Here is a 26,881-nt window from a genome sequence, read left to right as displayed (position 1 = left end):
GGTCCCCAGAGCAGTAACTTGAGCAGAAGCCAAGGGCAGGTTAAGCTACAGGCTAGCTTGTAACCTGGAGCTAGCACACACTCACTGCCTCCACGGCAGCAGGGGGGGTTTCCAAGAAAGGGCAGGTGACTGGGGGAAGGCTGCAGCTCTCTGGTCATACTGGGGCAACCTGATAGCTTGCATGCCACTGGCAGCTCACATCTGCAAAGGGTCTGGGGTCGGGTTCAGAAAGAAAAGCACTCTGGGTTTTGCTTCTTTATATTTTTCACAGTTAATTTGCTTGAAAATGTGGTGAGAAGCTGCGTGACATCTGCCTGTGGGGGGTTGTGACCATTACTTTCTTTCCAGTAGCCTGTGGTTAGCTGTAAAAAGGTCTAGAGGGAGCTGAGACCCCTGAGCCTGAAGGGGTTGGAACCAATCTCTTCTCACCTCCCCAAAAATGGGCCACATTTTTTGCTCAGAGAGAGTCCCAGGGTCAAAAGCATGCAAGTTGCAACCAATGAGGCTTCTGTGCTCTGGGTAAACATTTGTGGAGCAGAAACCACATTCCGCCTTCTCCAGGTGGGTGTTCCGAGCAGCACAGGAGAGAGCTCTTCTTTCCTAGTTAATATTCAAGTGTTTCACTCAAGGCCCAACAGCTCAGAGTGGCTTGGTAGTTGGGACCTGCTTCAGAGCGGTGGGAGATCTGCTTCAGATCCCACTCTGGATTGAGCAGAGATGGGATGTGAACTTTTGGAACTTCCCTCTCATCTGGCAGCCCGATGAAGCTCGTCCTCCACTTCCTCTTCTGTTCTTTCAAGTGCCTGCAAACAGAATGTTGCATTTGGGGCGAATGGGAGGTTTTGTTCACCGCAGCAAAGGAAAGTTTTACAGTGCTAAAAACAACAACAAAAAAGAATTGACTTGTTTCAAATAACATTAATTTTCAGTGCTTTTATTCTGCTGCCAGACTAAATCAGTCGTTTGCATTACCCCGTGTCCTGCTCTGACTGACAGCCTCCATACAAGAAACCAATTAAATCCTTCCCTGGGCTCCATCATAACGGGAATGGAGGCTTGCTGCGAGGATGTCCCGCTACCCACGTGTTGCAAAGTGCCACCATTACTTCTTCACCTGTGTACCACTTTGCATCACTTTGGGCATCGCTAGGGGAGGTAGCAGGGCTTCTGGTGGCTCAGGAGAGCTTTGAGTATACAGCAGAGAGCATGTTTCTCTTACCAGTGGCCATGGGCAGTATCTTTTGCTCTTCCTGAGCCCTGAGGAGAGGAGAAGGGATGAAGAGAAGTTGTTAGTCATAACTGCTGTGGAGATAACATCCTTTCATGTTGTTGAAGGGTCCCAAGGGCCTGGCCGTGGGACATGGTGGCTGCTGTGTCAGACGGAAGAGGAGTGGAGGCAGGTCACAGAGAGCTTCAGAGAGAGGACTTCCCTTAGAGAGCGGCAGCTCTACAAACTCTTGAGTGAAGACTTCCTGCCGGAGATCTGCAACATGATTGCGCAGAAGGTGAGGAGACATGACATCCTGTTTACCTCTCTGACCGCTTCCAAGAGCATGGACGTTTGCTGGTTGAAGGAGAGCTAACCCCGAGCAGCCTGTGACCCCGCCCTGCTACCCCCCACCCCAGCCTGCAAGTGTCGTTGATGTGGGGGCTGTTTGTCTTGCGTGTGGGGAGAAAGACTCTCCCCCATGGAGCAGCAGGGCTGGAGTCGGTAATTAAGGATCCGGTGTGTGACTGCATGGCAGCGTAGGTGCGGTGGCTGAAGGGGTTACTGTCTTCAGCCATCTCCTGCGTCCCTTTTCTGCTAGCAGGGAATCTCTGTCGGCTTTTGAACTGCTGTGATTTACAGCCTGGCTTTTCTATGCAAACTGCCTCTGATTTCACTTTTACTGCTGCTTCTCAGCTGGCTCTGCCGAAGGGGCAGCGGCTGCTTTTGCTGTCCTAGCTACCTCTGCTTGACGCTGGTATGTCAGAGCCCTGGAACTCCAAAGGGTATTGTCTGTCAGCTGAATGTTTTCAGGTGGGACAGATTTGGAACAGGATCCTTCGGCTAGATGGCTTTGTAAAATGGGCTCTGCAAGTCAGCGTGATGTTCTTGGATGGAGTTCAGTTTGCTTGTTTGCTGCCCTTGTAAAGCTAATAGGGATTTCATGGTCACTACTAGCCCCCAGAGTTTCTCCTGCCGGTATCACCAACGTGCCCTAATTTCCTCCACTCTCTTTTTCCTTCCCTCAATTCTCAACCCTGTTTCAGGAGAAGCGTCTACAGCGGACTGAGTTTTCTCCCAGGTGGATGTCTGACCATCAGCCCATCAAACCAATCAAGCAGGAGGTGAGGGGGGGTGCGAGGGGGAGGATGTCGACGGAGGGAGGCGAGAGCAGATGCCTCCTGGGGGAAAAAATAAACCCGCAGCATCGCCATTCAGTGGGAAGGAGTCATTTGAAAGTGCTTGTGCTGAAAGAGAGATGGGTGGTAATGCCCGTCAAAGGCAGGCTGACACTCGGGGTTTCTATGGCGAGCAGGGAGGTGCTGCCCTCTGGATCGCAGAGGTAACCGGCCTCACTGCAGACTCCTCCGGTGCAGCTGCATATGGAAATCTGCGCTCAGTCTGGGGAATTCCACTTCAATGAAAGTGCTGGCACATTCGAGGCAGTTCAAAGAAAAGTTGAAGAAGGATGAGAGGGCTAGAAGAACCGGCTTACAAAGGGAAATGACAGAAATTCAGCCAAGGGGAAAACGTGAGGCTGCAGACACATGAGGGTGTAGATAGTGCGGAGGGAGAGAATGACTGATGCGGTACGGAGCTGAGCTGGGGAGAGGGTCAGCTGGAAATGGAAGTCACAGTTTAGGCTGCTTAAAGAAATGCTTATCAAACTGCAGCCTTGGCCGAAATGGCTCTTTCTGTGCCTCTTCACCCTCATCTCCTCTCCGCCCCATCAGCATAGCAGCACTGCTGCTTGCGGGTCTGTGCAGTGAACCAGACCCAGGGAAATGACTGGAGTTAAATATAACCTTTTTCTTTGGTCAGGGTTATTTTTAACGTAGATCAGCTTTCCGATCCAGTTCACCACACAGCCCCCGACAGTCACGTTGGCACAGCCAGGGGCATGGTACAGTGGAGATGGGGGTGGGGAGGGTCTCTGAACTGGCAACAGCTACCCAAAGCAATCGGTCAGGCAACGTGGGATTAGCTTTGGAGGAAAAGATTGGCTTGATTCTATCAGGCCCGTGGCATAACCTCGTGCTGCAGAGGTAGTGAAAATGTAGTTACCTGGTGTTTTGTCAAACTCTGGGAAAATAAACTGCGGGGAATATTCGACGTGAGCCAGAGGTCAGGGGTTCTTGCAGAACAAAGGAGAAAGTACTGTTCTCCGCAATAAATGTAATTACTTAGGATAGATAAATAAAAGGAAGGAAGAACCTCTCATCATGTTGCAGATAAAAGCCTGCCGAGAGGAAAATAAGACCCCAGCGATGATCAGTTTTGGGCCAGAATTGCTCTCTGCAAAGCCCACCGTGCAGGAAGCCCAGGGACACATGTTTGTTCGCAGGCAGCAGAAATCCCAGAGGAGAAGGGGAGTGGGAAACACATGGAGCCTGAATGATGCTAATCAGTACCGCAGGTGCTCCAGGTCTGCAGCGGCAGAGGGCTGTTAATTGCTGCCTGTGGGCCAGTGAAACATTTCCAGCGAGCAGGGGGCCCTCCAGCACCCGCTGCGCAGGGAGCCAGGCAGCGCCGGGGTGGGGACCTTGGCACCCGCTCCCCAGCAGGACCCTGGCAGTGCCGTGGGGGAGCCAGGGAAGGTGCCAGCATGTCTGAGGGCGTGTTTGCCGAGCAAGCGGTGGGCAGTGGGCGAGTCCAAGGGAGAAAACTTCAGCTCGGTGCAGGGGTGACCCCTTCCTCCCAGCTCCACAGGCTGGATGCTGCTTTGGTCCAAGATATAAATGCTCCATAGGCTCCTAATCCTGCGGGGGATTTCTCAACAGGTGGTTCAGATTAGCTCCTCATTAAAGAGCCGCCCAAGCAGCACCCTCATTAGGGCAGCGCTGCGGAAACTGGAGAGGGTAAGGTTTGGAGGGTGAGGGGCCCAGGCGTGTGGCCGGAGGGGGCCGGGGTGCCCTAGGCACCCCGGCCTCCTGCCCCTGAAGTCCGATACCCACTGTCTGGAGAGCAAAGCAAAAGGCAGAGGCTTGCCCCTCCTGGGGTCCCAAAGGGAGGAGGAGGCAGTGATATTGTGTCCTGGAGTGCTCTCTGGCGGAGGGAAGGAGGAGGTGATGCCATGGCCACAGAGGCAAGGGGTGGTTTTTATCCTCCAAGCAGGGAGGGAACTGGAGAAACGTCCCTTTGCCTTCCTTCAGGAAGTTTAACTTGTCCCGGCTTTTATCATTCCACTAGGCGTCTGCTTCCACCACATCCAGTAGTTCCCTCGGGTTTGTTTGCTCGCCTTGTTAACTCCGTGCTGATCGCCCTCAGTTCCAGTGTGCTTAAGTGGGACGCCAGACTTCAGGCTGCTCTTGTGTCTGAAGTGTCTTTAAGAGCCCGTGTCAGCATTGTCGCTGCCCTGCAAGCACGGCAGGGAGCAAGTGGAGTGGCCGTGGCCGTCTGCTGCGGTCCTTGGTGCTCACTACGCTGCACTTGGGGTTTCTGCTTCTCCCCTTTCCTTCCTCTCTTACTAGACCTGCTGGGGTGTTACTCAATACTGTCCCGTTGCTTTGTGGGTGCCGTCGTTGTGGTGGGTTGATCTGGAACATGCTACGGATCCTGTGTCAGTACGGGGTGCTGAAGGCACCCTGCGGGCGTGGAGAGGCCCTGATGTGAGCCCAGCGAGTTGGATGCTGCGTTCACATTTCTGTAGGACATGAATGGCGGAAGCTGTATGAATCTAGGGAAAGGGAAGCTCTGACCTGTGTGCCAACACTTGAAGAAATCAGTGTGACACACCAGGCTGGTTTAGATCTAAAAAATCTAAAGAGCAATCATCACATCCTCAATAGAATATCTTGGTGTACCAACTTCTGATGGTTGGTTCCTGCTCACCTCTTGCTAATTGTTGCAAAACTTGACTTATTTTGATTCCTATTGCAGTTTTAAGAGATTGGTCAAAAACGTTAGGGTAATCATGGTCAGGATCGGGCCTGAAAGGAGGATGTTTCCAGTGTGTGTGTAGAAAATAGGATGGTAGAGTGACTGAGAAAGGGATATTTCCACTCAAAAGTGGTTCTGTAGGTTCTTACCTCGTGTAGCTGATATGGTGGTTTCAGCCCTGGGCATCCTGGTGTTTGGATATTGATCAGTTGTAAGAAAGACCTGAGACAGACAACTGGAATGACCAAGGAGCTGGAGGATTGCTTTATAAAGAAATGTTCAACCTAATTACTGAAAGGCTGGAGTTTTGTGTGTCTGAGGAAAGCCCATAAAGGCTGGAATGCAGTTGAAGAAGAGGAGAATTTATGCATGCCCAGAAGACTGTAACTAGGAATAATTGAAGGGAATTGGGGGGGTTGGAAATTAGCTTTAGACCAAATGTGAGGAGAAGCTGGCTAACGTAACGGTGTGCGGCCCCACAGAATGGCTTCCCATGGAAGGGGATAGAAGGATGAAGTACTAATACCTGGCAACAATCTAAAAAGGAGAAGAACACGAGCTGAGTTCACTTGTGGTGAGATCATGCTGTGGGGTTTGCTTAAAAAGGATCAGCACAGAATAGGTGGTCTTGCTGTCCAGTCTGTCCCCTAGGATATGGTCCTAATGTCATCCAGAGTCCCATCAACCTCTCTTGGACATTTCTCCAAGGCTGTTGCTGGTTGAAGCATGATTCTTTCACAACTTTGATAATTTTTTTAATACATTGTTGCTGCTGGAGGCTGGGAGATAATGTACGATGCTTGTCCACAGAGGGCTGCAGGAGGGGATTGCAGGGCAGTGCTGCTTAGGGGAAGGGAAGGCAGAGGGGGAATGAATATACAATGAAACCAGACATTTCTAGGCATTTATCAAAACACCCCGAGGTTCCACTTCTAGGCAATGAAACAAGGACAACATAGTAATCACGGTGCCAGATTTTTTTTCTGGGGATTAATAATGGGCCTGGAGAAGTTGATGGGCTGAGCAGCAGCCAAGGGACCCCAGCTGATTGCTAATCCTCAGGAAATGCCTTCTGCCTAAGTGGTGGTTGCTGGTTATTCCCTGAAAAGGAAGGTGGGGAAAACTGTATGCATATTGTTCTTTTCTGGTCGGCGTTCCCTGCTGATAAGGCACACATACCTTGGTCCTGCAGAAGTCAAAAGAGGCGGGAGTGTCTGATGCATCGACCAATTCATTTGTCTTATAATTAGATTAAGGCAGTAAAGGTAATTCCACACTGCATACCTTGCACTTTATTGGAGAAATAGGAGCAGGCGATCCCTGGTCTGGGAAGCCTGCAGCCTAAGTGGGATCAAGCAGAGCCTTGTATCCTGCTGCACGCGGGGAGGTGAGGAAGTGGGGCAATAAAGAGCCAGGCTTCCTTGAATGAGAAAACTGGTCGGGGGGGACCCAGCAGGTAAACCATCCAAACAAACAAGGGAGGGCTGCTTCTAGGGAGATTAGTACACAGAAACATGGTGGCCCTTATCCGGATCAGGAAAGGAAGACACTCCAAATGATACTTTGATGCAAGGCTGTACTAGTCTGTCTCCCAGTCCTAAATACTCTCTGTTCTATAGCAGAACCAGTTTCAGGGGAGTAGTGCTCTGCTCACACTCACACCTCAGGACTCTGCTAGCTGGAAGGAGTAGAGATGTTGTGTGGGGTTGTCAACAGCCTGAATCCTTCACCCAGAAGGGAGATACATGCGGCGCGTCCCTGGCGGAGTGACAGCTTGTCTAACCCATTGCTTCTTCATTTGTTCCTGCATCAGTAGGGCTTCATTGCTTGATAAATAACTTTCCTTTACATGTGGCTTTCCATCCAAGAATCCATATATACAAATCCTTTTCTTTCCACTTTTCTTTATTTGCTTTTACCCCCAGCCATTCATCGTAGGTATGCTAAGCCTGCCTTTGCCCAGGCTTCAGTCAACCAGTGAGTTACAGTTTTTGGTGCATTGTTCTGTCACAGGTAAACCCAAATGTGCTGAGTTCAATGGAGAAGCAGAGGCGCAGGGAGGAAGAAGAGGAACGCCAAATCCTTTTAGCAGTGCAGAAGAGGGAGCAGGAGCAGCTGCTGAAGGAGGAGAGGAAAAGAGAGATGGAGGAGAAAGTCAAAGCAGTGGAAGGTACGTGCAGCCAGTGTGAAGCAGGGGCAGAAGCTTTCAAAGCAGAAATTGAGATACTGACTGAAGATCTGCCACTTGCATTCCTCCCCTGCCAGACATGTGAATGGGAATATAATTTCTTGCACTTACCTCAGATAAATCAGCTTGACTAGTTTCTCCGTGTTGGTGACTGTTCTCTAGTGCGCCCTTCAGCTGTGTTGTCTTCCTCCAGTCATGGCCATTTTCACCCTGGCACCAGCTGTATTTTTCTCCTGCTCTTTCTGTTGTTCCTCAGTTCTCTTCATCTATCTCCCCACTTGAGTCCTCCTAAATTTCTGTGTATGCAGGATCAGCTGGCTTTGCTCCCCCTGAATAGCATTTGGTCCTTTTGGCGTTTTTTCTTTAAGGAGGAAGGGAAGCGGGCAATGTGGGAGTAGCACAAGTAGTGTTTTTATTTTGCTACTGCCCTCGTAAATTGTGGAGGACTAAAGATATAGGGACTAGGCTGAATTGAGCATCAACAGGTGGCAACTTCTGGTGTTGGATTAAATGCTGCTATAAGATGTTCTGCAAGAAAAAACTGTGTTGTATTCGACATACCCGATCGAGGCACGGACAGCAGGCTTATTTCTGACCACCTTCTACCTGTCAGCCTCCCTTACAGGGATTCCTTTGCCTGCTGCTCTTGCTGCAGTGGCTAGCCAAGCTGTTTTCGTTTCAGGGAAATGCTGAACAGCTTCAGAAAGCTGTGGCAGTATCAGGATCATGAATTCTTTAGCAGATAAAGAATCAGAAGAGGAAAAAAAGATTAAGTTCATGCAAACCTTGTAAACTTTCCAAGGTGCAACAGTTTGCTACCAGATGTTTGGTAGCCTAACAGATGTTATCTAAGAATAGCTTCTTTTACCTGCTTACCTTTCTAACCTTTAGAAAATCCAATTACTTGCTTGGCCTTCATGTATTCCTGGTTGCCAGTCCTGACTAATCCGGTGCTTTAAACTCAGAATCACCCAGCTTCCATATCTGCCACAGATATCTGTTTCACCTTGGCAAATTGCATAATCTCTGTGCTTTAATTCTCCATCTGCAGAGACAAAATGAATCTTGAAGTTCTAGAAGAGCTGCAAAGATAAATGTTAGTTTTAGTATATAAGTCATGTCCTTTTCTGGGTAAATGCAATCGCTGCACCGTCTGATGCGAAGGCACCAGAGACACTCAAAGGAACTGGCACAGGTTTGGCCAGTAAACTGTTTTAAGCAAGTTTAGCTTACATTCATGCTTTTCTTGGTAGAGATGTTTTTGTTTTGGTTTATGCAATTTCTATTAATTTAGTTTAAACTCCTCTCTGGTCAGTTCAGTCTAACTGAGAAGTCTCCTTCTAAGCTGGTGCAAAAGCTGTTTGGAAAGGTTATTTCACCAGCTGACTTGTTCAGTTAAATCACTGCAGTATTTTCCATGCCTAGAAACAGCAGTTATCCAGGTAAAACTTCATCTTCTTAACCATCTTCCCTTATTGCAGAGCACACCCTCCATTAGCATTTACTTTCATGATGGTTGTTATGATGGAGAGGAAGGGATGTGAAAATTAAGTCATTTCTTGTGCTTGGTTGATCTTGTTAAAACTGGACACCCTTCAACAGAGATTTTAGGGCAACAAAGATTTTCTTGTATTTTGCAGTTCTTTTTGAGAATTCACATTAATTTTGTAAGGTTGTCTGTAGAGGAGTAACTTGAAACACAGGGTGATATATCTGCTCTGTGATGAACTTCATCAGTACTTCACCTGCTTCTCAGTTTTGGACTGTGTGCCTATATTTAGATCACACTCCTACTTCCAGTCTGGGGTTTCGCTTCCCCCAGCTCCAGCGCACACGTGCTGGACATAGTGAGCCTCCTGCTCAGAGCATCTGTGGTCTCCTGAATTCATGAGTTAAAGCAGCTCTCTAGATTCCTGCAACAGCAGCAGGCTGGTTTCCCAGCTCTCTTTCCCAGTGCTGCTCCAACATTCCCTCTTGCATGCATGACTTCCTACCTGTGAGGTATCGTTTAGGGCATGGGTTAGCTTGTGATAGTTGGCAGGTAGGACTCAACCCATGTCAAGGGCATGACAACAAGCTCTGCCAGTGATCCTTAACGTGCTACACTAATCACTTGCTGTTGTAGAGGGACCTGCCATTAATCCCGATGAAGCTGCAGCCTGGTACCAGGGTAGCTCTCCCCAGATACTGTCTGTTTGCCAGGTCAGAGCCTCAGCAGGCATTGGCAGATTTCTAAAAAATCTCCACGTTACCTCTTGGTTGCTGTTGCCACAAGGTTTTCCTTTTGCTGCCCATGCTTTTCTCAGCTTTCTCCCTTGGAGGACATTACATGGATGTCTAAGTGATGCAGATCTTACACAAGAAGCATGCAATACTGAACTGTGCTTGGACAGACTGCTAACTACAGTTTGATGTCAGACTTATCATTAAATATTATAATAGATGCTGACAGATTCTGTAGGACATCTCAGATTCAAGTCCTGTCCTCCCAACTTCAGCACTACCCAGAGTCTTCTAACAGGAAGTTTGGACTTTCTTTTACCAGTCTTTGACATATCTGGCCATAGACGAACTTCCAGAAAATACTCACCTTGTAGTAGAAAACTATTCCTAGTTCCCTTGTGCCCTCAACCCCCAAGTTCATTTTTGACTGACAGAGTAAAACAATAAATTAATACTTTTCCACCAGAGCTGGTACTTCCTCTAGTAGGTCATTTGGAAAATGAGGGCATTAGCCAAGTTTCCCTCACCTTTCTTTCACTCTGGGTGTTCCCTGATGTGGCCTGTTTTCTGGGGTCTTATTCCTATGACATGTCTCCTTGAACACTACCTTTTCTGCTCCAACAGAAAGTTGGTACAACTGCAGGTGTTTAGCAAGTCAAATGAATTCAGATTTCCCATAAGAAAAAGGAAATTAAGTTCATAAGAGCCCATAAACTTTCTATTATGAAGCAATCTGTTAGCCAGCTGTCTGGTTACAGACCACAGGTTATACTACCAACGATGCTTCTTCCTGTCTCTCACCTCTTAAACCAAAGCTTTCCCAGTGGCCTTTCTGTGTGGCAGCTCACTCACCCTGGATGCTGGCCATGAAAGCCTACCTGAGCAGTCTTCCTAAAGCCAGCCATGGTGGTGCAGGATATTAATGACCCCTGTTGTTCCTGGGCACCCAGCTGGTAGAACTTCACCCTTCCCTCAGTACTGCTCTTCATCCACCTCACTGCAAAACAAGATGCCTTCAGTTCACATGGCTGAGTGAAGCATTTTAAGGAGTGTAACTTAAGCCAGCTCTTTCCAGCACTGAACTCCTTTCTTTGTACCACACCACAGTCAGGAATTTGTCTGGAAGCTGCCTGAGAGAGCATCTGTACCACAGTAATGCTGCAAAAGCAATGACTGTAAAGTCAAGGGAAAGCAAGAGGCATGTTGATGTGCGCTGTACCCTCACCTCCTCTGCTCCTGTGCTGTTGCTGCTTTAGCTGCAAGAACAAGAACATTTCCCTGGAGTTCTTGAGAGCTGCAGGGAAAGCAAAGACAGCTCCTGCAAGATGCTGTTGACAAGGAGTGATAAATGGGTTTTCACCTCCCTCCCCACTGCAGAACGAGCCAGGAGGAGGAAGCTTCGTGAAGAGCGGGCCTGGCTGCTGGCGCAGGGGAAGGAGCTCCCCCCTGAGCTCTCCCACTTGGATCCCAGTTCTCCTACCAGGGAAGAGCGAAGGACCAAGGATCTGTGAGTATGCAGCGGGGCTTGAAGCACACGAGTGCATGAAAGCAGTGAAGGGAAGGAGAGGAGTGTGATCATTCACAGCATTGAGGAAGGAGAAATGAGGTGGGAGAATAGTGAGGAGTAAGCTGAGAAACATCTGGGCTTGGTCCACCGTAGAGGAGTGTTTCTGATGACCATATCTGCCAGCATTCTGACACTTTGCATGGGGTGGAAGAAAAGATGAAGTACAAGAGCATGTCTTGTATGTCCTCAGTCTGCATGCTGACTGTTGCACTTCCCATTACAGATTTGAACTGGATGACGAGTTCACAGCCATGTACAAAGGTTAGTCCTGCCCCAGCTCTCCCCTTTGCATGATTTGCTCAAAGTGAGATACTCCCTTGGGTGTGGGTATGTAACCAGTCACTTTTCTTTCACTGCTTCCAGTTCTAGATGTGGTGAAGGCTCACAAAGACTCTTGGCCGTTCTTGGAGCCTGTTGATGAATCGTACGCTCCCAACTACTATCAGATCATTAAGGTATGGACAGTGGTCCAAGCATCTTGACTGATGCTGATCGAGATGCAGGTCTTTTTGGAAGTGTTTTGAAGGTTTGTGAGGTGTTACCCTTGCAGTCAAACTGTGTAACTCCAGTAGCTGCTTCTAGCATTACAAGTCAAGGAAACCAAAGATGAGAGAGGTCTCAGGAGACCATGCTCTGCTCCCCATCCCCTCTCTGTGAGGATGCTAGCTATGCAACTTGCGAAGCCCCACTATGCTTGCTGTAACTGAAGAGAGGTTTTGTTGCATTCCAGGCCCCCATGGACATCTCTAGCATGGAGAAGAAGTTGAACGGAGGTCAGTACTGCACCAAGGAAGAATTTGTGGGCGATATGAAGACCATGTTCAGGAACTGTCTTAAGTACAATGGTGAAAGCAGTGGTAAGAGCAGTAAGATGCTAAGTTCATCTATTTGCAGTGCTGTCAAAGCAAGTAGTGATCTCTTCCTACTCACCAGGGCTTGATTTGTGCTTACTCTCTTCCAGGGTATTTTTGGGAGACCAGGCAAAAGAGTGGGAGCTCCTGAGTAATAAGGCCTGGGGTTTTAGCGAGGTTTTTAGCTCAATTTGGTCATGCCAAATTGGGCCATGGCATACTAAGGGACTCCCATGTTGGTAGATGGTGAAGGGAGATCATATAAAGAAAATAAAAGAAAGTCTCTTTCCTTCATGTGCTCCTTTGTTTCACAATAGCTAACACAGACTTGGAAAAGCATTGGAGTCTGCTTAGCTCCCAGTGTTTGTTGAGTACTACAGAGAAGTGAGGAATGATCCAACCTTGTAGCCATTTGGATGGAAAATGTAGTTTTCAGGTTCCTTGGCTGTTGAATGAACTACACGACTTTGCGATTGGGGAACCCTGGGTTTAATTGCCCTGCCACTTAAAATTCTGCCTGTTGCTTAGGTAAGAAATCAGTTCCCATATGGTGGAGCCATCGTTGCAGACTGTGTCTCACCAGCACCACCTTGAACAGGAAAACAGAGCTACCCAGCTTGTCACTTTTGGGCCCCAAGTAAAAGCATTCCTGCACTGCCACTGGGAGAGCTCTGTTTCCCCAGGAACTTCTGGGTTAGTTCAGTGGAAACAACTGGAAAGTCATTTACTTCAAGCCCTTGTCATTAACACCTCTCACATGTCTTTTCCTTCCTATTGGCTCTCAACAAAAAGTAGGAGGCCCTCTAAGCAGCACTACCCTGTGGAAATGAAGCAGTGGGGACACTGGTGTTGGCAGTAGCTTTTGTGTCAGGGTCAGCAAGTGCTTTAGAAGCTGCATGTGGATAAATACGTTTGCTGATCTTCCTCTGTCTCATAGCATACAGCAGAGATTCCAATGAGCCCAAGAAAAGCCCCTGAGTGTAATCAAATAGCACTGCTGGAAGTTCACATTTCTTCCCTCAGCACTCTGCTGGCTGAGCATGCCACCAAAGATGGTGCTTCTCCTAATGTAATTTTTGGCACTACTCTGGAACATGGGGTTAATGCTGACTCAGCAAGCCGTGCTGCTAAGGGTACTTTGTAATGCCTGTGTGCCTGTCCTCTGGTGGGTTTGCTGAAGAAATCCGATGCTGGATGGCTTCCTGAGTTAATAACATAATCCAAAATCAACTAGCTGGATACCAAAGTCCTCCTCAAAGATACTTTGTGGAGGGGAGATGATGCATCTGATGGGGAAAGTCTGACATTGCTTACTTGTTTCTCTCTAGAAGGCTCTGTCCCTGATGTTGGGTTTTTTTGGCTGCAGAATATACCAAGATGGCTTACAACTTAGAGAGGTGTTTCCACCGAGCAATGATGAAGCACTTCCCTGGGGAAGATGGAGACACGGATGAGGAGTTTTGGATCAGGGAAGATGGGAGGCGAGAGAAGAGGAGCCGGCGGACTGGCCGCTCCAGTGTTTGGACTCGGTCACGAGACTCAGATGGGCCAGGCAAAAGGCAGCAACGCCTGGAAAATGGAGGAAAACCTCCACCATATCGAGCTGCTTCCAGGGCTCCTGCTTCATCCTCTTCTTCCTCTTCCTCCTCCTTCTCCTCGTCCTCCACAGAGGATCCAAGCGGCAACCCAATGCAGCCTCCTCGAGAAGTCGGCCCTTCCAACGGGCGAGGTTTCCCACGCTCCCTGCAGTACGGCGGCATGCCCAGCCCAGTGCCACATCCGGGACAGATGGTAAGCAGCAGTTTCTGCTGTTCTTCACTCATCGAGGCTGAGGGAGGGAGGTAAAGAAAGGGGAATGAAGCTCTCTGCTGTGAAATTCCTACTGCATGGCAAGAACCTTCTCCCAGAGATTAAAGGGTCAGGGCTACGGTTTCTACAACTGCAAATTTTCAGCCCTTACATTTAAACTGGTACAGTTTCAGTCATTGCCACACCAGTTGGGAACAGTCTCCTAATGTTTCCTGTTGTCAACAGGTCCCCCAGCATGGCCGGCCCTGGCTACCCCTGTTCTCTTCTTTCCTTGAAGAGTTACCTTGTTGTACATAGAAGGCAGTCACATTTCTGCTCTTAACCTTCAGTTTATCATGCTGAACAAGATGTTCTTCTTCTGACTCAGTTGTCTACAGATGCCTGGTAACTTTGTGCCATCTGTGTACTACTGCTTTCATGCCTTAAGTATTTGTAAATGCAGTAAACAAAATCAAACGTTCCGTAAGGTCACCCCTGACTGCAGCAGTGGTCTGCCTTTAGCGTTTCTTCTTGGAATGCCACCTGTTCTGACTCCCCTCTGGGCAGTTCCTCACCCATCCTTCACTGCCTTTTCCATTTTAACCAGTGATGTCTTGTGGTGTGGTTTATCAGCTGCTCCTCTGAGGTCCAGGCTTCCCCTCACCCTTTTAGGTAGAGATCAAACAAAATTTTTAGAGCGTTTCTTGTGATTGAAATAAGTGGGGGGCAGTAGGAAGAAATTAGTATTTTGAAGGAAATCCAGCACATTTCCCCATCGCTTACATGCTCTTGTGGTCTGCTCATCTGCTTGGAGTGAACCACTGCCCCTCCAATCTTCTTACTTGCTCCCAAGTAGTCAGGTGGCAGGTGAGTGTATCTTGACCTGAGCACGGGGACATGGGGCTGGGGTGTGACAGAGCAGCTTTGGCAGGGAAACTGCGTCACCTCATAGGAAAAAGACAACAGGTTTTACATGATATCTCCAAAAAGCCCATCTGTTCATCAGTGTGGTTCCTCCAGCCTTGGCTTCCCCTCACCTGCAGCTGCTCTGCTACTTTTCTGCACTTCCCAAATCATTTTCTTTCTCCCTCCCCGTCCCCCAGAGACCGGCCGTGCCAGGTACGTTTGGTCCCCTGCGCGGATCGGATCCCACGAAACTGTACGGCTCGCCACGAGTGCCTGAACCCCATCCTGGAGACCCGGTCCAGCAGCACCAGCACTTTGCCATGCAGGTAAGAAACGCTGCAGCCAAAGGAACCTGCAACCCGAGACCCATGGGGTCCCCTCATCTCCTCAGTGCGATGGCTCTCCCCGAGACACCCTTCCCCATCTCTCTCTCTTCCTCCCTCCCAGCCGGCCGTGGGACTGGGTGAGCATCGCGGGCACAGGCTGGCCACCCCGGAGAAGCAGGCCTGCGGCGGACCGACCCACGTTGCTGGCCTTGGCCCCCGGCCTGGCGCCCTGCAGCTGGGGCGTGTGAGCGGCCCCCCGCCTGACGCTGTCTACCCACCAGCCCAGTTCCAGCAGGGCTTCCTCCCACCGAGGCACAACGGGCCCCCCGTGAGGCCGACAGAAGGCTCAGAGGTCCCCCCAGGGCACATGTACCGGCCCTACAAGTACCTGAACCGCGCGCACCCAACCCTCTGGAATGGCAGCCATGGCCCTGCCAGCCAGGGTACTGTGGGGCCAGAGGAGAAGGCACCCATGGGGCCGGGACCCTCCCTCCAGCCCCGCGCCCTGGGTCATATGATGGACCCCCGGGCCATTAGACCTCCGCTGCCTCCCAGCCAGTGGACAGAGCAATCAAATTTCCTACCTCATGGGGTGCCTCCCTCAGGGTATATCAGACCTCCTGGAAAAGCCACCAGCCAGAGGATGCCACAGCCGCCATCCGCTCTGTTTGGGGGACCCCCTCAGGTTCAAAGAGGGTGCCAGGGCGGGGACTCCATGATGGACAGCCCAGAGATGATCGCCATGCAGCAGCTGTCCTCCCGTGTGTGCCCGCCGGGTGTGCCTTACCACCCTCGCCAGCCGCCCCCCCCACACCTCCCCGGACCCTTTCCCCAGCTGGCTCATGCTGCCTCTGCCGCCAGCGTGCAGCCTCCAAAACCCGTCGTGGGGAACGGGAGCTCACAGGATCCCACTGGTCAGACCATGGAGCCGGAGAGCAACCAAGGTAACACCTCGAGCGCCACCAGCCCACGTGCCTTTAGCATTTGACCTTCCCTCCCTACCCCTTTGCTCGCTGCCAGGCATCTCTCCTGCCCACTGCACAGCATCACCCTTTCCCGTCCCAGGGCATACCCTCTGCCTGACGGTGTGTGCTAGTGAGGAGGGTGAGGGAGTGGTCCCAGGCCAGCTTTGTTTCTCTTGGGGTCCAAAACTGTAGGGTCCCAAACTCAAGTATCTTTCAGATGCACAAGGCCTGTGCCTGCAAATGTGGCTTTATGCGGGTTTACGGCACTAGAGAAGTGGAAAATACACCCCAATGTTCAGGCTTATCGGAGTCAATTTTAAACAGGGGCTGAGGCTCAGTAACATCTGCAGGGTTGTTTTTTTTCTAGAAAATAATTAAATTCTTGTAATCAATAGTTGTGGGGGACAGGCACATATTTTACATGCATCTTTTTATTTTTTAAAAATCTAAATTGGAATATTTTTTCTGCTCCAGTCACTGCTTAGATTTTTCTAAGTACACTGTAGCCTGCTAGGTCCCCTCTGTCCCAGATGTACCTGCAAGCTCTCAGTCTGCCCTTGGATCCCAAAAATGGGATCTGCAGAGAGTTAGGTAAGGAGAAAAGATGTTATGTGCATAAATGGCTTTAAATGTGCTCCTTTGAGTGTATTTCAGTACAGCTTCTCCTCTGAAATGCACGTGTGCATGCTGAACACATCTCAAAATATTCACACAGCAGAGCTGCCAGAAAGCCACTGAGCAGCTGTATCAGTTCAGGTGGGATGGCAGCATATCCTGTGCCACCACAAGTTTCCTTCTAGTTGAATTTTATTCATTCTAGCTGGTAAACCAGAGATCAGTAAAACCCCAAAACCATTAAAAATAAACCAAACCTAAAGTAGAGATCAAAAAAAACCCAGAGGTTTTTTGGTTTCTTTTTTTCAAACTTCTTTTCATTAATTCTAACTGGTAAACTAGAGATCAAAACCCTTGCATCTTTTATCAATCCCTCGTGTGCCTTGCACTCAGAGGAAACTCTTTCCTTGTGTGGCATTGCTTAAAAGTCATTATCATTTAAGTGTGCTGGATACAGAACAGAGACCAGAGAGGATGTTGAGTGATTGCAGGGCAGAGCAGCCGCATCTCCAAACCACAGTTGGTTAAAATATGGCTGCAGTAGACTCCTCAGCACCTTGGTGTGTGGTAGCACTTCTGCCCAATATGTGGGCAAGTGGAGTTCATGGACCAGAAGGAGCAACACAGCCTGAAGTAAAGCTGCCATTATCCTGACTTCTTACCTTGCTGTCATGTGGACCCACCGCAGTATTTTCCAATTCTGCCTCTCTATCACACCCATGTATCAGGCCAAACCCACCTGTGCAGTTACTCCAGCAGAGGTGTGACTTAACAGTGGTTTGCAAACCACAGTGTGCCTGTATCTTGAAGGTTCAGTCCACATGTGCCATCTTTCCAAGGGAGGTGCAACCTCATGAGTAGTTCTTAAAGGAGCTCTTTTAAAAGAAGCAGCTACTAAAGGTCATCCAACTTCGGAGAAAATGCGTTTCAGAATTACTGAAGGTCTCTGAAGACTGTGGTAGAGTGTGGGAGAGAGGCTGCAGAGCGACTGTCCTGGTGCCATGCTCCAACAGTCCTGTAGAGAAGTTTGACTAGAGGACAGGATATTGTAGGCCCTGGCATATGTACTTTGAAGCCCTCAATGGAAGGACTTCATGGTTTTAGAAAGTGACTCCTTTTTTTTTTTCTATTTACACAGTTCAGAAAGCTGGGCACTTTCTCCATCCAGGTGTTAGGGACTTGTTGGATAGAGCTGCCCAACCACTGCGGGTCAGTGGCCAAAGAGGATGCTGAGAGATTACTATTGGTAGACCTGGTTAGGCTGTCAGGAGTTAGTCTTTGGCATGTGTGCTTTGGGTGAGCATGAGTATGTGTGTGTGTGTGTGTCGGGTGGGGAGGAACGATTTCCAAAATTAGAAGACGTGATTTTTTTTCCCCTCTCTTTCCAGTGGAGCCACCGGCAGGTGTGGACGAGAAGGCCCAGTGCATCGGCATTCCTGACGGGGCCTACGCCAAACTCCTACCTCATCCCAAGCCCCCACTGCCCATGGAGTGCACCAGGCGCGCCTTGCCCCCAGACGGGGAGGGGGACGGCTCCGGCGTGAAGGGCGACCTGAAGGCAGGGCAAGGCAAGGGCACATGGCCAGCAGAGAGCGGCTACACCGGTGGCCCAGGCTGTGTGAGGGACCTGGTGCCCACCTCTGAGAGAGGGGGTCCCCTGCCTGAGAATGGGGCGGCAGGCGAGGGGCCAGTGGGCAGTGCCGAGGGAAAAGGGCTAGCCGCCAACATGCTGGAGAAGCCCCTTTGCGGCGGGGGGAAGGCTCTGCCTGAAGTGTCCATGCCTTGCATGGGGCAGAGCACTGGCCTCCCCGGTATGGACACTGCCACCATGGGGGCCACCCCCAACCAGTTCCACCCTCTCTACATGCCCGGTTTGGAATATCCAAATTCGGCTGGGCGGTACCACATCAACCCAGGCCTGCAAGGGTTCGGCCCTGTGATGGGAGGGAAGCCTCCTCCTGCCTCGCACCCCCAGCATTTTCCCCCACGGGGCTTCCAGCCAAGCAGCGCCCACCCCGGCGTCTTCCCCCGGTATCGGCCCCCCCAGGGCATGCCCTACCCCTACCAGCCACAGCCTCAGCCTTCCTACCACCACTACCAGCGGCCGCCATACTACGCCTGTCCACAGGGCTACTCAGACTGGCAGAGGCCTCTCCACCCCCAGGCTGGCCCCAGTGGGCACCCCACCACCCACCCGCCCCTGGCCAGACCCCCTTTCCCAGACCGGGGGTCCACCAGTGGCTTGCAGGGCTGCGAGGCACTGAGCGCCGCCCTGGCCTCTCCCAACCGCATGGACCTAGCGAGTGCCAAAGAGGTTTCTCCGAGCGACGGGCAAGATCTGGGGCCGGAAGATGAGAAGTCTGAGGAGTCCCAGGAAAGGCCGGAGAGTCCCAAAGAGTTCCTTGATTTGGACAACCACAACGCAGCCACAAAGAGGCAAAGCTCGGTGGCAGCAGGGGAGTTCCTCTATGGAGCACCCCCGCCGCATCTGGGTTCAGGGATGGGATTTGGCCCATCAGCTTTCCCTCCCCATGGGATGATGCTACAGACTGCCTCTCCTTATGCATCCCGGCATCCCACCAGTCATTTCCAGCCCAGGACATACGGATCGCCCATGAATGCTCACCTGTCTCATCATCCGGCCCCTGGCCAGGCAAACGGCCTCTCTCAGGAGGGACCCCTGTACCGCTGCCGGGAGGAGAACGTAGGTCACTTTCAGGCCTTGCTGATGGAGCAGAGAGGCAGTGGAGGTGGCATGGGGGGACCACCCCAGGACTTGTATAGACCCTCGGGGTAAGATCATGTTTTCTGCAAGAAGGCAAGGTGGGAGGGGGGTGATGCCTGGGTGACAAGTTTTGGATATCTGTGGAAGGACAAGGCTTGAAGTCAGAGGAGATGGCAAGTGCCCTTGACAGGCAAATGGGTGTCTCACACCCTTGAAGTAAGAGGTCTCTTAAGATGGAGGTCTCACTGCAGCTTCTTAAAACAAGTAGCAATTGCTACCTGTTAGCCTCTCCCACCCATCCCCCCACCAGTGATTTGTTTTATCTGACAGCATTTTGTTCATGTGTCATCCAGGGCTGTGCATCTCTCAATCCAGTGGGCTCTTGCCATTTCCTTTGCAGTGTTTTATTGCACCTTTCTCAGAGTGGGGCCGAGTAGCTAACTGATGTGGGAGTTAGCCTCTTGTTACTAACTCCTTCACTTAACTGTTGCCTCCTCTTTCTATCCTCTCGCTTTGCCCATCCTCTCTGCCTCAAATTTCCCTCGCAGAAAATGACTTCTCACTGAGACTCTGCACATCACATTTTATTCCCAAGTGGAAAATTCTGCCACTCTGAAAAAAATTCCCTGTGCAGATTTTATAAGTGTGCTTTGACTGTTATTGTTCTGCCACAGTCCCAGCGTGGCAGCCCTCCTCCACAGAGCTCGGCTTACAGCTAAGCCACCGGGGCATAGACTAATGGTTGTGTTTTGGGAGGGAAGCAGAAAGAATACAGGAGATGGGCGCTTGTGCGTGAACGTTGTATGTATGCATTCAACCAAGTAGATGGGATTTGCTCTTGATGTTCGCTTGCTAAAACTCTCTCCATTCAACCTGGCTCCAGAATGCAAATGCACCAGGCTCAAGTTCCCTTCCCGAAGATGCCTACAGCAACCATGTCCCGGGAAGATCTGACGTCACAAAAACCATCAGCGCTGCCTCTGGATCAAGTAAGGGATGGCTGGAGAGAGCAGTGTTGAGATGCGGGTTTTTCTGCTCCTGCTGGTTAAAGGAGTGAGGTGTTGGGTGGGAGTGGGAAGCACTGGAAGAAGCGGGGAAGTGGACTGCTGCTCTGCAGTGGGGTTGGGGATGTCTCTCTAGTCCTAGCTGACCGTAAAATGTAATCTCTGCAGAGCGACAGCGCTGGCTTTGAACGGGTTGCATGCAGTTATGAGGTAATTCCTTTCTAAAGCTCTTGGTTAAAGCCTCCAACTCCTTGTTCTTCCTCTTCCAGAGCTAGTCCAAGGAAGGAAGGACCTCACGAAGACGAAAGCCACACGTGATTTGGACAAGGGGGGAGGAGGGGCAGGCCTTCCTCCCACCCTCCCCTCACCCGAGCAGCATGTAGCTTCCTGGATCCGTGGAACATGGTGCCGTGACGGCTTTTGTGTTGGAAACCTGGAGCGGTGCCGGGCCCCACCAGCCAAGCAGCTGGCTGGCCGCCGCAGGGCGAGCGTCGCAAACTAGTGGCTTTCCGTGACCGGAGACTGCGTCTCGTTCAGGGTTTGAGGGGGTTTTTTTTGGGTGGGGAGGGCGGGGGTGGGGGCAGAAACTTTCATTGACTGCGAAACTCAGGTATATTTTTCAGGGTGGAAGAGGATGATGATGGAATTTTACTTGTAGTATTAACGTGTGTGTTTTGGAGCTGGATCCAGTTTACAGAATTTAACCTGTTGCCTTTTTAAATAAATTTCTGTTGTTGGTGAATGTATTGTACATAATGGGGGAGGGGGTGGGCCCAGCTCGTAGTGGGCTTAGCACTGGAGGAATCCTTAACTGTTTACAATCATATCACACTGAAATCTTTCAGGATAAGGGTGAGGATTTGCGGGGAGCGGGGAGAGGTGAGGGAATATATGATGGATGACTTGCTGTCCTCTTTCCTGTCCTCTGCAGCTGAGACACAACCCAACAGTTGGTTGACTGAGTAGCAGGAATTGCTCAGGAGCATAACGTGTCCTTCTCTTTCTCTTGTCTTTTTCCTCCTTTCCCGCTCATCCCCGCCTCCTCCCCTCTGGATCCAGGGCCTGAGTGCACTTCCAGCTCCTGTCATCATGGGGGAACAAGGAAACCAGGACCAGGAATCATAACCAGACAGTTGTGGCATTGTCCCTTCTGCTAGCATAGTACCCTTCTCTCTGCCTTTCTGATAGGAGAAATGTATGCTCTAGAAAACAGAAATTGGTCCAACTGGTCACTTGGGCATTTCAGTGAAATCAGCACAGCTGGGAGCGGAGCAGCACCCATCCCGTTGAACAAATTTTGTGCAGATCTCTACTGCCCTGCTGCCTGGGGAGAGGAGCTGGGTCCCCACCTTTTTTTTTCTCTGTCCCTTGGCTATATTCACTTCCTAGCAGCAGTGAAGCAGACAGTACCCCAGGATTCCTGACTACTCTTGGTTGTTACTGGTGAAGGAGGAGCATGAGGTTGCTTTGGGGGAGCAGTTGGTTTGCTGCAGTGTGAGCCGTTTGTTGTCCTCTGGAGTTGGATTTGGCATTTGCAAGTTGCAGGAGAATCTCAAAGCACTGATTCCAAATCAAAGGTTAAAATGGCATGGCTCAGGAGGTGAGGGATGAGAGCTGCATGCATGAGAGTTGACTGGGTTCACCTTTGTTATCCTTGATGTGATGTAATAATAGCAAGTCCTACAGGGCGTGTGGCAGCTGCCCTCGGGGGCTCTGCACAGTCAGCAGCTGTTTCTTCACATCTTAACCAGGTGTTATTTCCTTGTTAGGCTTATTCTTGGAGGAGCTGGGGTGGAACAAAGTGAAGTTGCTACATGCAAAATTGGTCAGCGAGATCTGCCGGGACCCCAGGCCTTGTGCAGGTTGCTGGTTGCACTGGAGGGACGGCAGTGTGGCTAAAAGGAGGGTGTGCCAATGTGTTGGACAGATTGTGCTAGCAAAAGCAGAAGTGGCAGCAGAGGTGAGGACTGGGCAGCATGCCGTTCAGTCTGCGGAAACAGCTAGGGGAGGGTCTTTGTGTCCAGCTTTCTGGAGAATCTTTCTGGCTGCTTTGTTGTCTTGAATGGTACCATCACCTGTGTCTTTAGCCGGATTGCACTAGCAGGCATGATCTGCTGTGCAGATCCACCCATCTGCTGGCAAAGCCGTTTGAGCAAATGGCAGGTGGGATCCCACTGAGGCGCTACCCCTGCCCTAAGCTTTTGGAAGCACAGAAAGCCTAAAAGGTGAGAAGTACTCTTTTCTTGACATGGAACAGGCAAAGACTGACACACTCGTGCCCCTTTACCAAGGAGTCCCGCTGCCTGTAGTACTTTTGCCTCTGATGAGCTGTGTTGGAGCCAAGGCCTTGCCCAAGCCTAACAGGAGTTGAATGTCTTTGTGCTACTCCCACAAGCGGGTTTGCAGTCACGGTTGTTCTCAGTCACCGCTGCAGCTAAGCTGTGAGCTGTAGCTGCTGCCTGCTTAGTCCGTGGGACAACTGGTTCCTCTGCAGTGTCAGGCTTTGATGTAACAGGAGTTCCTGAATTACAGTAGCTACCTATAGATGCCATTACATCGCAAAGGGGACTTGGGTGGGGTTTCTTGTCTTTTCAGTTCCTCTATCAGGGAGCAGTTGTCACTGTTGGATTGGCATAAACTGGAATATATTATCCTGAAGGTTGTCCTTTGATGGAGAAGCAGTTAACTGCTGTCCCCAGTCAAGAACATTATGCAAGGGCTCATCCAGTTGTGTCCCAGATCTGAGGGGTTTGCTTGGCAGCTGGCAGTGGGCTTTCGGAGGTGCCCCAGTTGCTGGGAAATGCAGGTCTGGAGCCTCTCTTGAGTCACGGTAGCAATAGTGGATGTTCATGAAAACCCACGGAAATGTAACTGCTCTTCCAGGTGATACACTTGGGACAAGTGAAAACACGGTGGCTTCTCCTTGTAACACAATCTGGAGTTCATGGTAGATAGAAAAATGACTTGAAATAGCACATTTTCAAACAGAGGAGCTGTAAAATGCAAAGTGTAGCGAAGCATTCAGAATTCTGGAAATGTGAGTGCAGATTCTGCCAGCAACCCCTGCCAGACTTCATTTAGCCCGTGACTTCTGTATCACAGACAGGTACCCGAATATTTGAAGTGCCTTTCATTCAGTTGCTTGTGAGCTCCGCGGAAGGTTTTTAGAAGCCATAAAAAAAAAAAAAGAAAAAGCAAAACCCAGAAACAAACCCACCCAACCTGAAGCACTCTTGGCCTTCAGCTGGGACTGGCATTGAAAACATAGTTCTAGTGGTCATGGTGTGGTCATGGTGTCTGGATGAGTACCAAGCCCAGGTCAAAACAGGGGACGAATAAGAAGAGGCAAGAATTGCTCGCTGTCTGCCAGGAGAGCACAACGGAGTGGTAGATACCCTGAGAATCCCTTGTGGAGTATATACAACATGAAGATATCATCCTTTAGCTGACACAGTGGAGAGGGATTTGACTTGCAGGTGGTAGACAAAGCAGAGTAGTGAAGCTGACTCCTCCTCTGAGGGTTTCTAGGTAAATGGCTTTTGATGTCATCAATAATATTAATGTGACTAGTAAGTGCTGTTGTGAGGACATAGGGTTTATCTAAGAAGAGTACTAACTGGGTGTAGGGGGAACTGTGGCTGGGCTACAGGGGTAGGGCTTTCCTGGGGACAGGGCACACTAAGACACACAGCTGCTTCTGGAATCTTAGCTTGGAATTTCCAGACTTTTAGATGCTTTGTTCATGAGTGTTTGGGTTTGGTTTGGTATTGTTCGTGTTGCTTTTTCTTGTTACAATGACATCTAGGTACGCCCCAAAAATCAGAGCTCTACCTTGCTATGTACAATCTCAGCAAATCACAGTAAGTCGGCACCCTTCAGAGGGCAGGGGGCTGAGAGAGCAGGTCCCTAGGGTGGAACACGAGTGGAAATGCGCAGGGAGAGGAGAAGATGTGAATATTGTAGTTTACAGTTTCCCAACCCATGCTGCACGGGGCTGTTTTGTAGGTACTGTGAAAGAGGTGGGTTTGAGAAGGGATTTAGGAGAGAGTGGAACAGCAGCTCTTTACAGAGTGGGACTTTTAGCCACAGCGTGACATACAGCGCAGGAGGCATGCGGCTGCATTTTACAATGTCCTGGCTTTCGAGTGCCATACTTGCATCACTACCCTAAATAATATTTCAGCACAACACAGAGACATTCAGACTCTGGTTGGAAGCCCTCTTTCTCATCCCTCATCCCCCAGCGTTGTCACAGTATAGCATATTACCAGTTGGTCCTTCTTCAGCAAGCATGTTGAGCTAGTGGCTTTGCAGAGTTTCCTTGTAGCTTTCACTTTTTGCATATGGAGGATATGTTTTGCTGTTATTACTAGTTTCATGTTAAAAAAAAAAACCTATATAATAGGGTCAAGTGCGATGTTGACGCCAAAAATTTCCAATATTCTCAGAAGAGCTTTGGACTTGAGCTCTTTAGCATCTTCTGCTCCCCACCACCTCACCCGTTGTGAGTGGTGTGTGTGATATTCCCAAGATGTTCAGTTGCTGTTACAAATGCTGTCACATAACCTTCTCCTGAGACACTGGACACTTCAGGCATCTGGAGCACTACAGGCCCTGGCAGTACAGCCTGAGTGTTTTAAGTAAGTAGGCGGGTCGCTGAGGGCTCACAGTGAGTTTTAGCTGTTCCCAGCAGAAGTTTGCAGTCTGTAAATTCCATGCTGTGACCCACCAAACCACTCGGTAACAATCCAAGGCACCAGCCTGCAATGAGGAGGACAAAAGAGGAAAGTAAATTTGAAGCTTCAAGGCCGAACTGGTTTGATTTGTGACTTGAAAGTACAAGGAGACACTTTTTCTTGGAAGAGCTTCTGATCCTTTCTCATCTGCCAAATGCCTTTCCCATGCAGACTTTCCAAAACAAATCTGTGTATATTTTTGTAAGTGTGGTTTCTCGGGGTCTTGGAGAGCTATCAGCTTCTTGATGTCTTATCTGAAAGCTAGTCGCAGGGGCTGTCTTTCATTCTGCTGACGGTGGCAGTTCTCCTGCAGCTTCTCACCCCATCGCTTCTCCATTTAAAATGAAAGTATAATTAGAAAACAAGCTTCCTTTTTTTACAAAAAAAAAAAAAAACAACCTCTACTGATATCTGTCAGTCTTCTCTGCATCTCCGTGTTGTGTCAGGGCTGTTGCTTTGCTCTCCAACAGCTTTGTTCTGCCTGCCTTTCCCAAGAAGAGGGTGTTGCCGCGTGGAATTGCGGAGAAGGTGCTAAACTCAGTGATAGCGAAGCGCCGTCCCCCGAGGGGTGGCCTGGAGAAGACAGACAGGGGAGTCAGTGATGGTGTGGCTGCTTCTGGTTCCTCTCGCTGCAGAGTAACTGTGCCACTGGGTCTGTGCTTAATCACAGCAGCCCCCTAAAACGTTGTTACGTGGCGCGTTGCTGGTCACTTGCAGAATTCCTGTGTAGCGGTAGGAACAGCGCTGGTGGTGGAAGAGCAGGTGTGGGAGCACCATGTCCTTCCTGCAGGATGAAGCTGAGTAGCAGGCCATGGAAGCAGCGCTGCAGCTGCAGGCCATGTGACAGCCTTTAAGAGCGTGTGCTTATTGTAGCCGAGAAAGCATCTCAAGCGCTGACCTTCCAGCCTTTCCCCATCTGTACCTGTTTAACATACAGATGGGGGTAGAGCACATTTGGGCTTGGCAGGACCCCTGCCGCCCATGCGGAAGGAAAGCGCTTTTAACCAGCACATAATGAACTACGTGTTCCGATTTCCGCTCTCCGCTGCCCACCTCCTCCTTTGAAAAGGAGCTGGGGGGGGACCCGTTTCCAGCTGTCTCTGACTAGGAGCTCCTGGGATGACAAGAGAAGGGCTGAGTCGGCCCCCAGTCAAGGAAAGGAAGTTCAGGGCAGGGTTGTACGTAGCAATGTTCAAGTGTACCTTTGATGCGCAGGTGTAGCGGGCTGCGTGATGCTGTAGCCTCTGTGATTACTCTCCAGCCTCAGCTCACATGTGGTATGGGAGAGACTGTGGAGCGTGTTCTGGTTGTAACACCGCTGGTCTTGCATCGACTGAGGGTTGTTTGTTTTTCCTTTAGTCTGCAGCAGCAACCTAGAATTCTTTTGGCAAAGGTCTTCCTCTTTTTGAAACGTGGATGTCAAAGCAGACAGACAGTGCATCCATCAATGGAAGAGGGGGGTGAAGGATTAATTAGGGTTGAGGATTAATTGGGACTGTCACTGGCTCTTGCAAGCCCTTTGCCCTTTTGATTTGGAAAACACATGGCTCGTTAGCAGACTTGGAGTAAGTGAAATATCTTCTAAATAAAAGTGGAACTGACTTTTATGTGGGCAAAATCCCTTCTTGTGGGCAAAGTGAGAGCAGCCAGCCATTTGGGATGCCATGGACCTGCAAATCAGTTAGAGGCAAGCAGTCACCTAGAGCATTCAAACGCTGCCGAGTACGTCAGAGGAGCAATCTCCCTTTTGGAAGCCAACTGGACAGCTAAAGGAGCCTGGGCCTCAGCTTTAAGTCTGGGAAGTCCTCTGATCCCCTCTTGTGTCATGAGCCAGCGTTTCCCCATCCTTGCTTCCTAGCTTTCAAGTTTCTCTCCTCTGCTCTCTTTGCGGCAGTCAGTTG

General features: G+C 50.1%; 1 protein-coding gene across 1 annotated transcript in view; it reads left to right on the top strand.

Moving 5' to 3' along the window:
* Positions 1-20,739, top strand: part of CECR2 (CECR2 histone acetyl-lysine reader) — a gene marked incomplete at its 5' end in the record, with an annotated part of 95,540 nt that extends 74,801 nt beyond the window's left edge. The window contains 13 exons of the mRNA XM_084279321.1: positions 1,336-1,505; positions 2,254-2,331; positions 7,100-7,256; positions 10,875-11,004; positions 11,288-11,325; positions 11,428-11,519; positions 11,795-11,921; positions 13,282-13,706; positions 14,807-14,935; positions 15,057-15,879; positions 17,904-19,308; positions 20,124-20,229; positions 20,514-20,739. Of these exons, the coding sequence (XP_084135447.1) occupies positions 1,336-1,505; positions 2,254-2,331; positions 7,100-7,256; positions 10,875-11,004; positions 11,288-11,325; positions 11,428-11,519; positions 11,795-11,921; positions 13,282-13,706; positions 14,807-14,935; positions 15,057-15,879; positions 17,904-19,308; positions 20,124-20,229; positions 20,514-20,519 (3,686 nt within the window). The 3' untranslated portion in view covers positions 20,520-20,739. The remainder of the gene's footprint in view (positions 1-1,335; positions 1,506-2,253; positions 2,332-7,099; positions 7,257-10,874; positions 11,005-11,287; positions 11,326-11,427; positions 11,520-11,794; positions 11,922-13,281; positions 13,707-14,806; positions 14,936-15,056; positions 15,880-17,903; positions 19,309-20,123; positions 20,230-20,513) is intronic.
* Between the last annotated feature and the right edge of the window lie 6,142 nt (positions 20,740-26,881).

Source organism: Gallinula chloropus (genome assembly GCF_964237585.1).
Source record: "Gallinula chloropus genome assembly, chromosome: 1".
NCBI lineage: Eukaryota > Metazoa > Chordata > Aves > Gruiformes > Rallidae > Gallinula > Gallinula chloropus.
The sequence above is the reverse complement of the archived record's forward strand: the minus strand, read 5'-3'. Positions and strand labels throughout refer to the sequence as shown.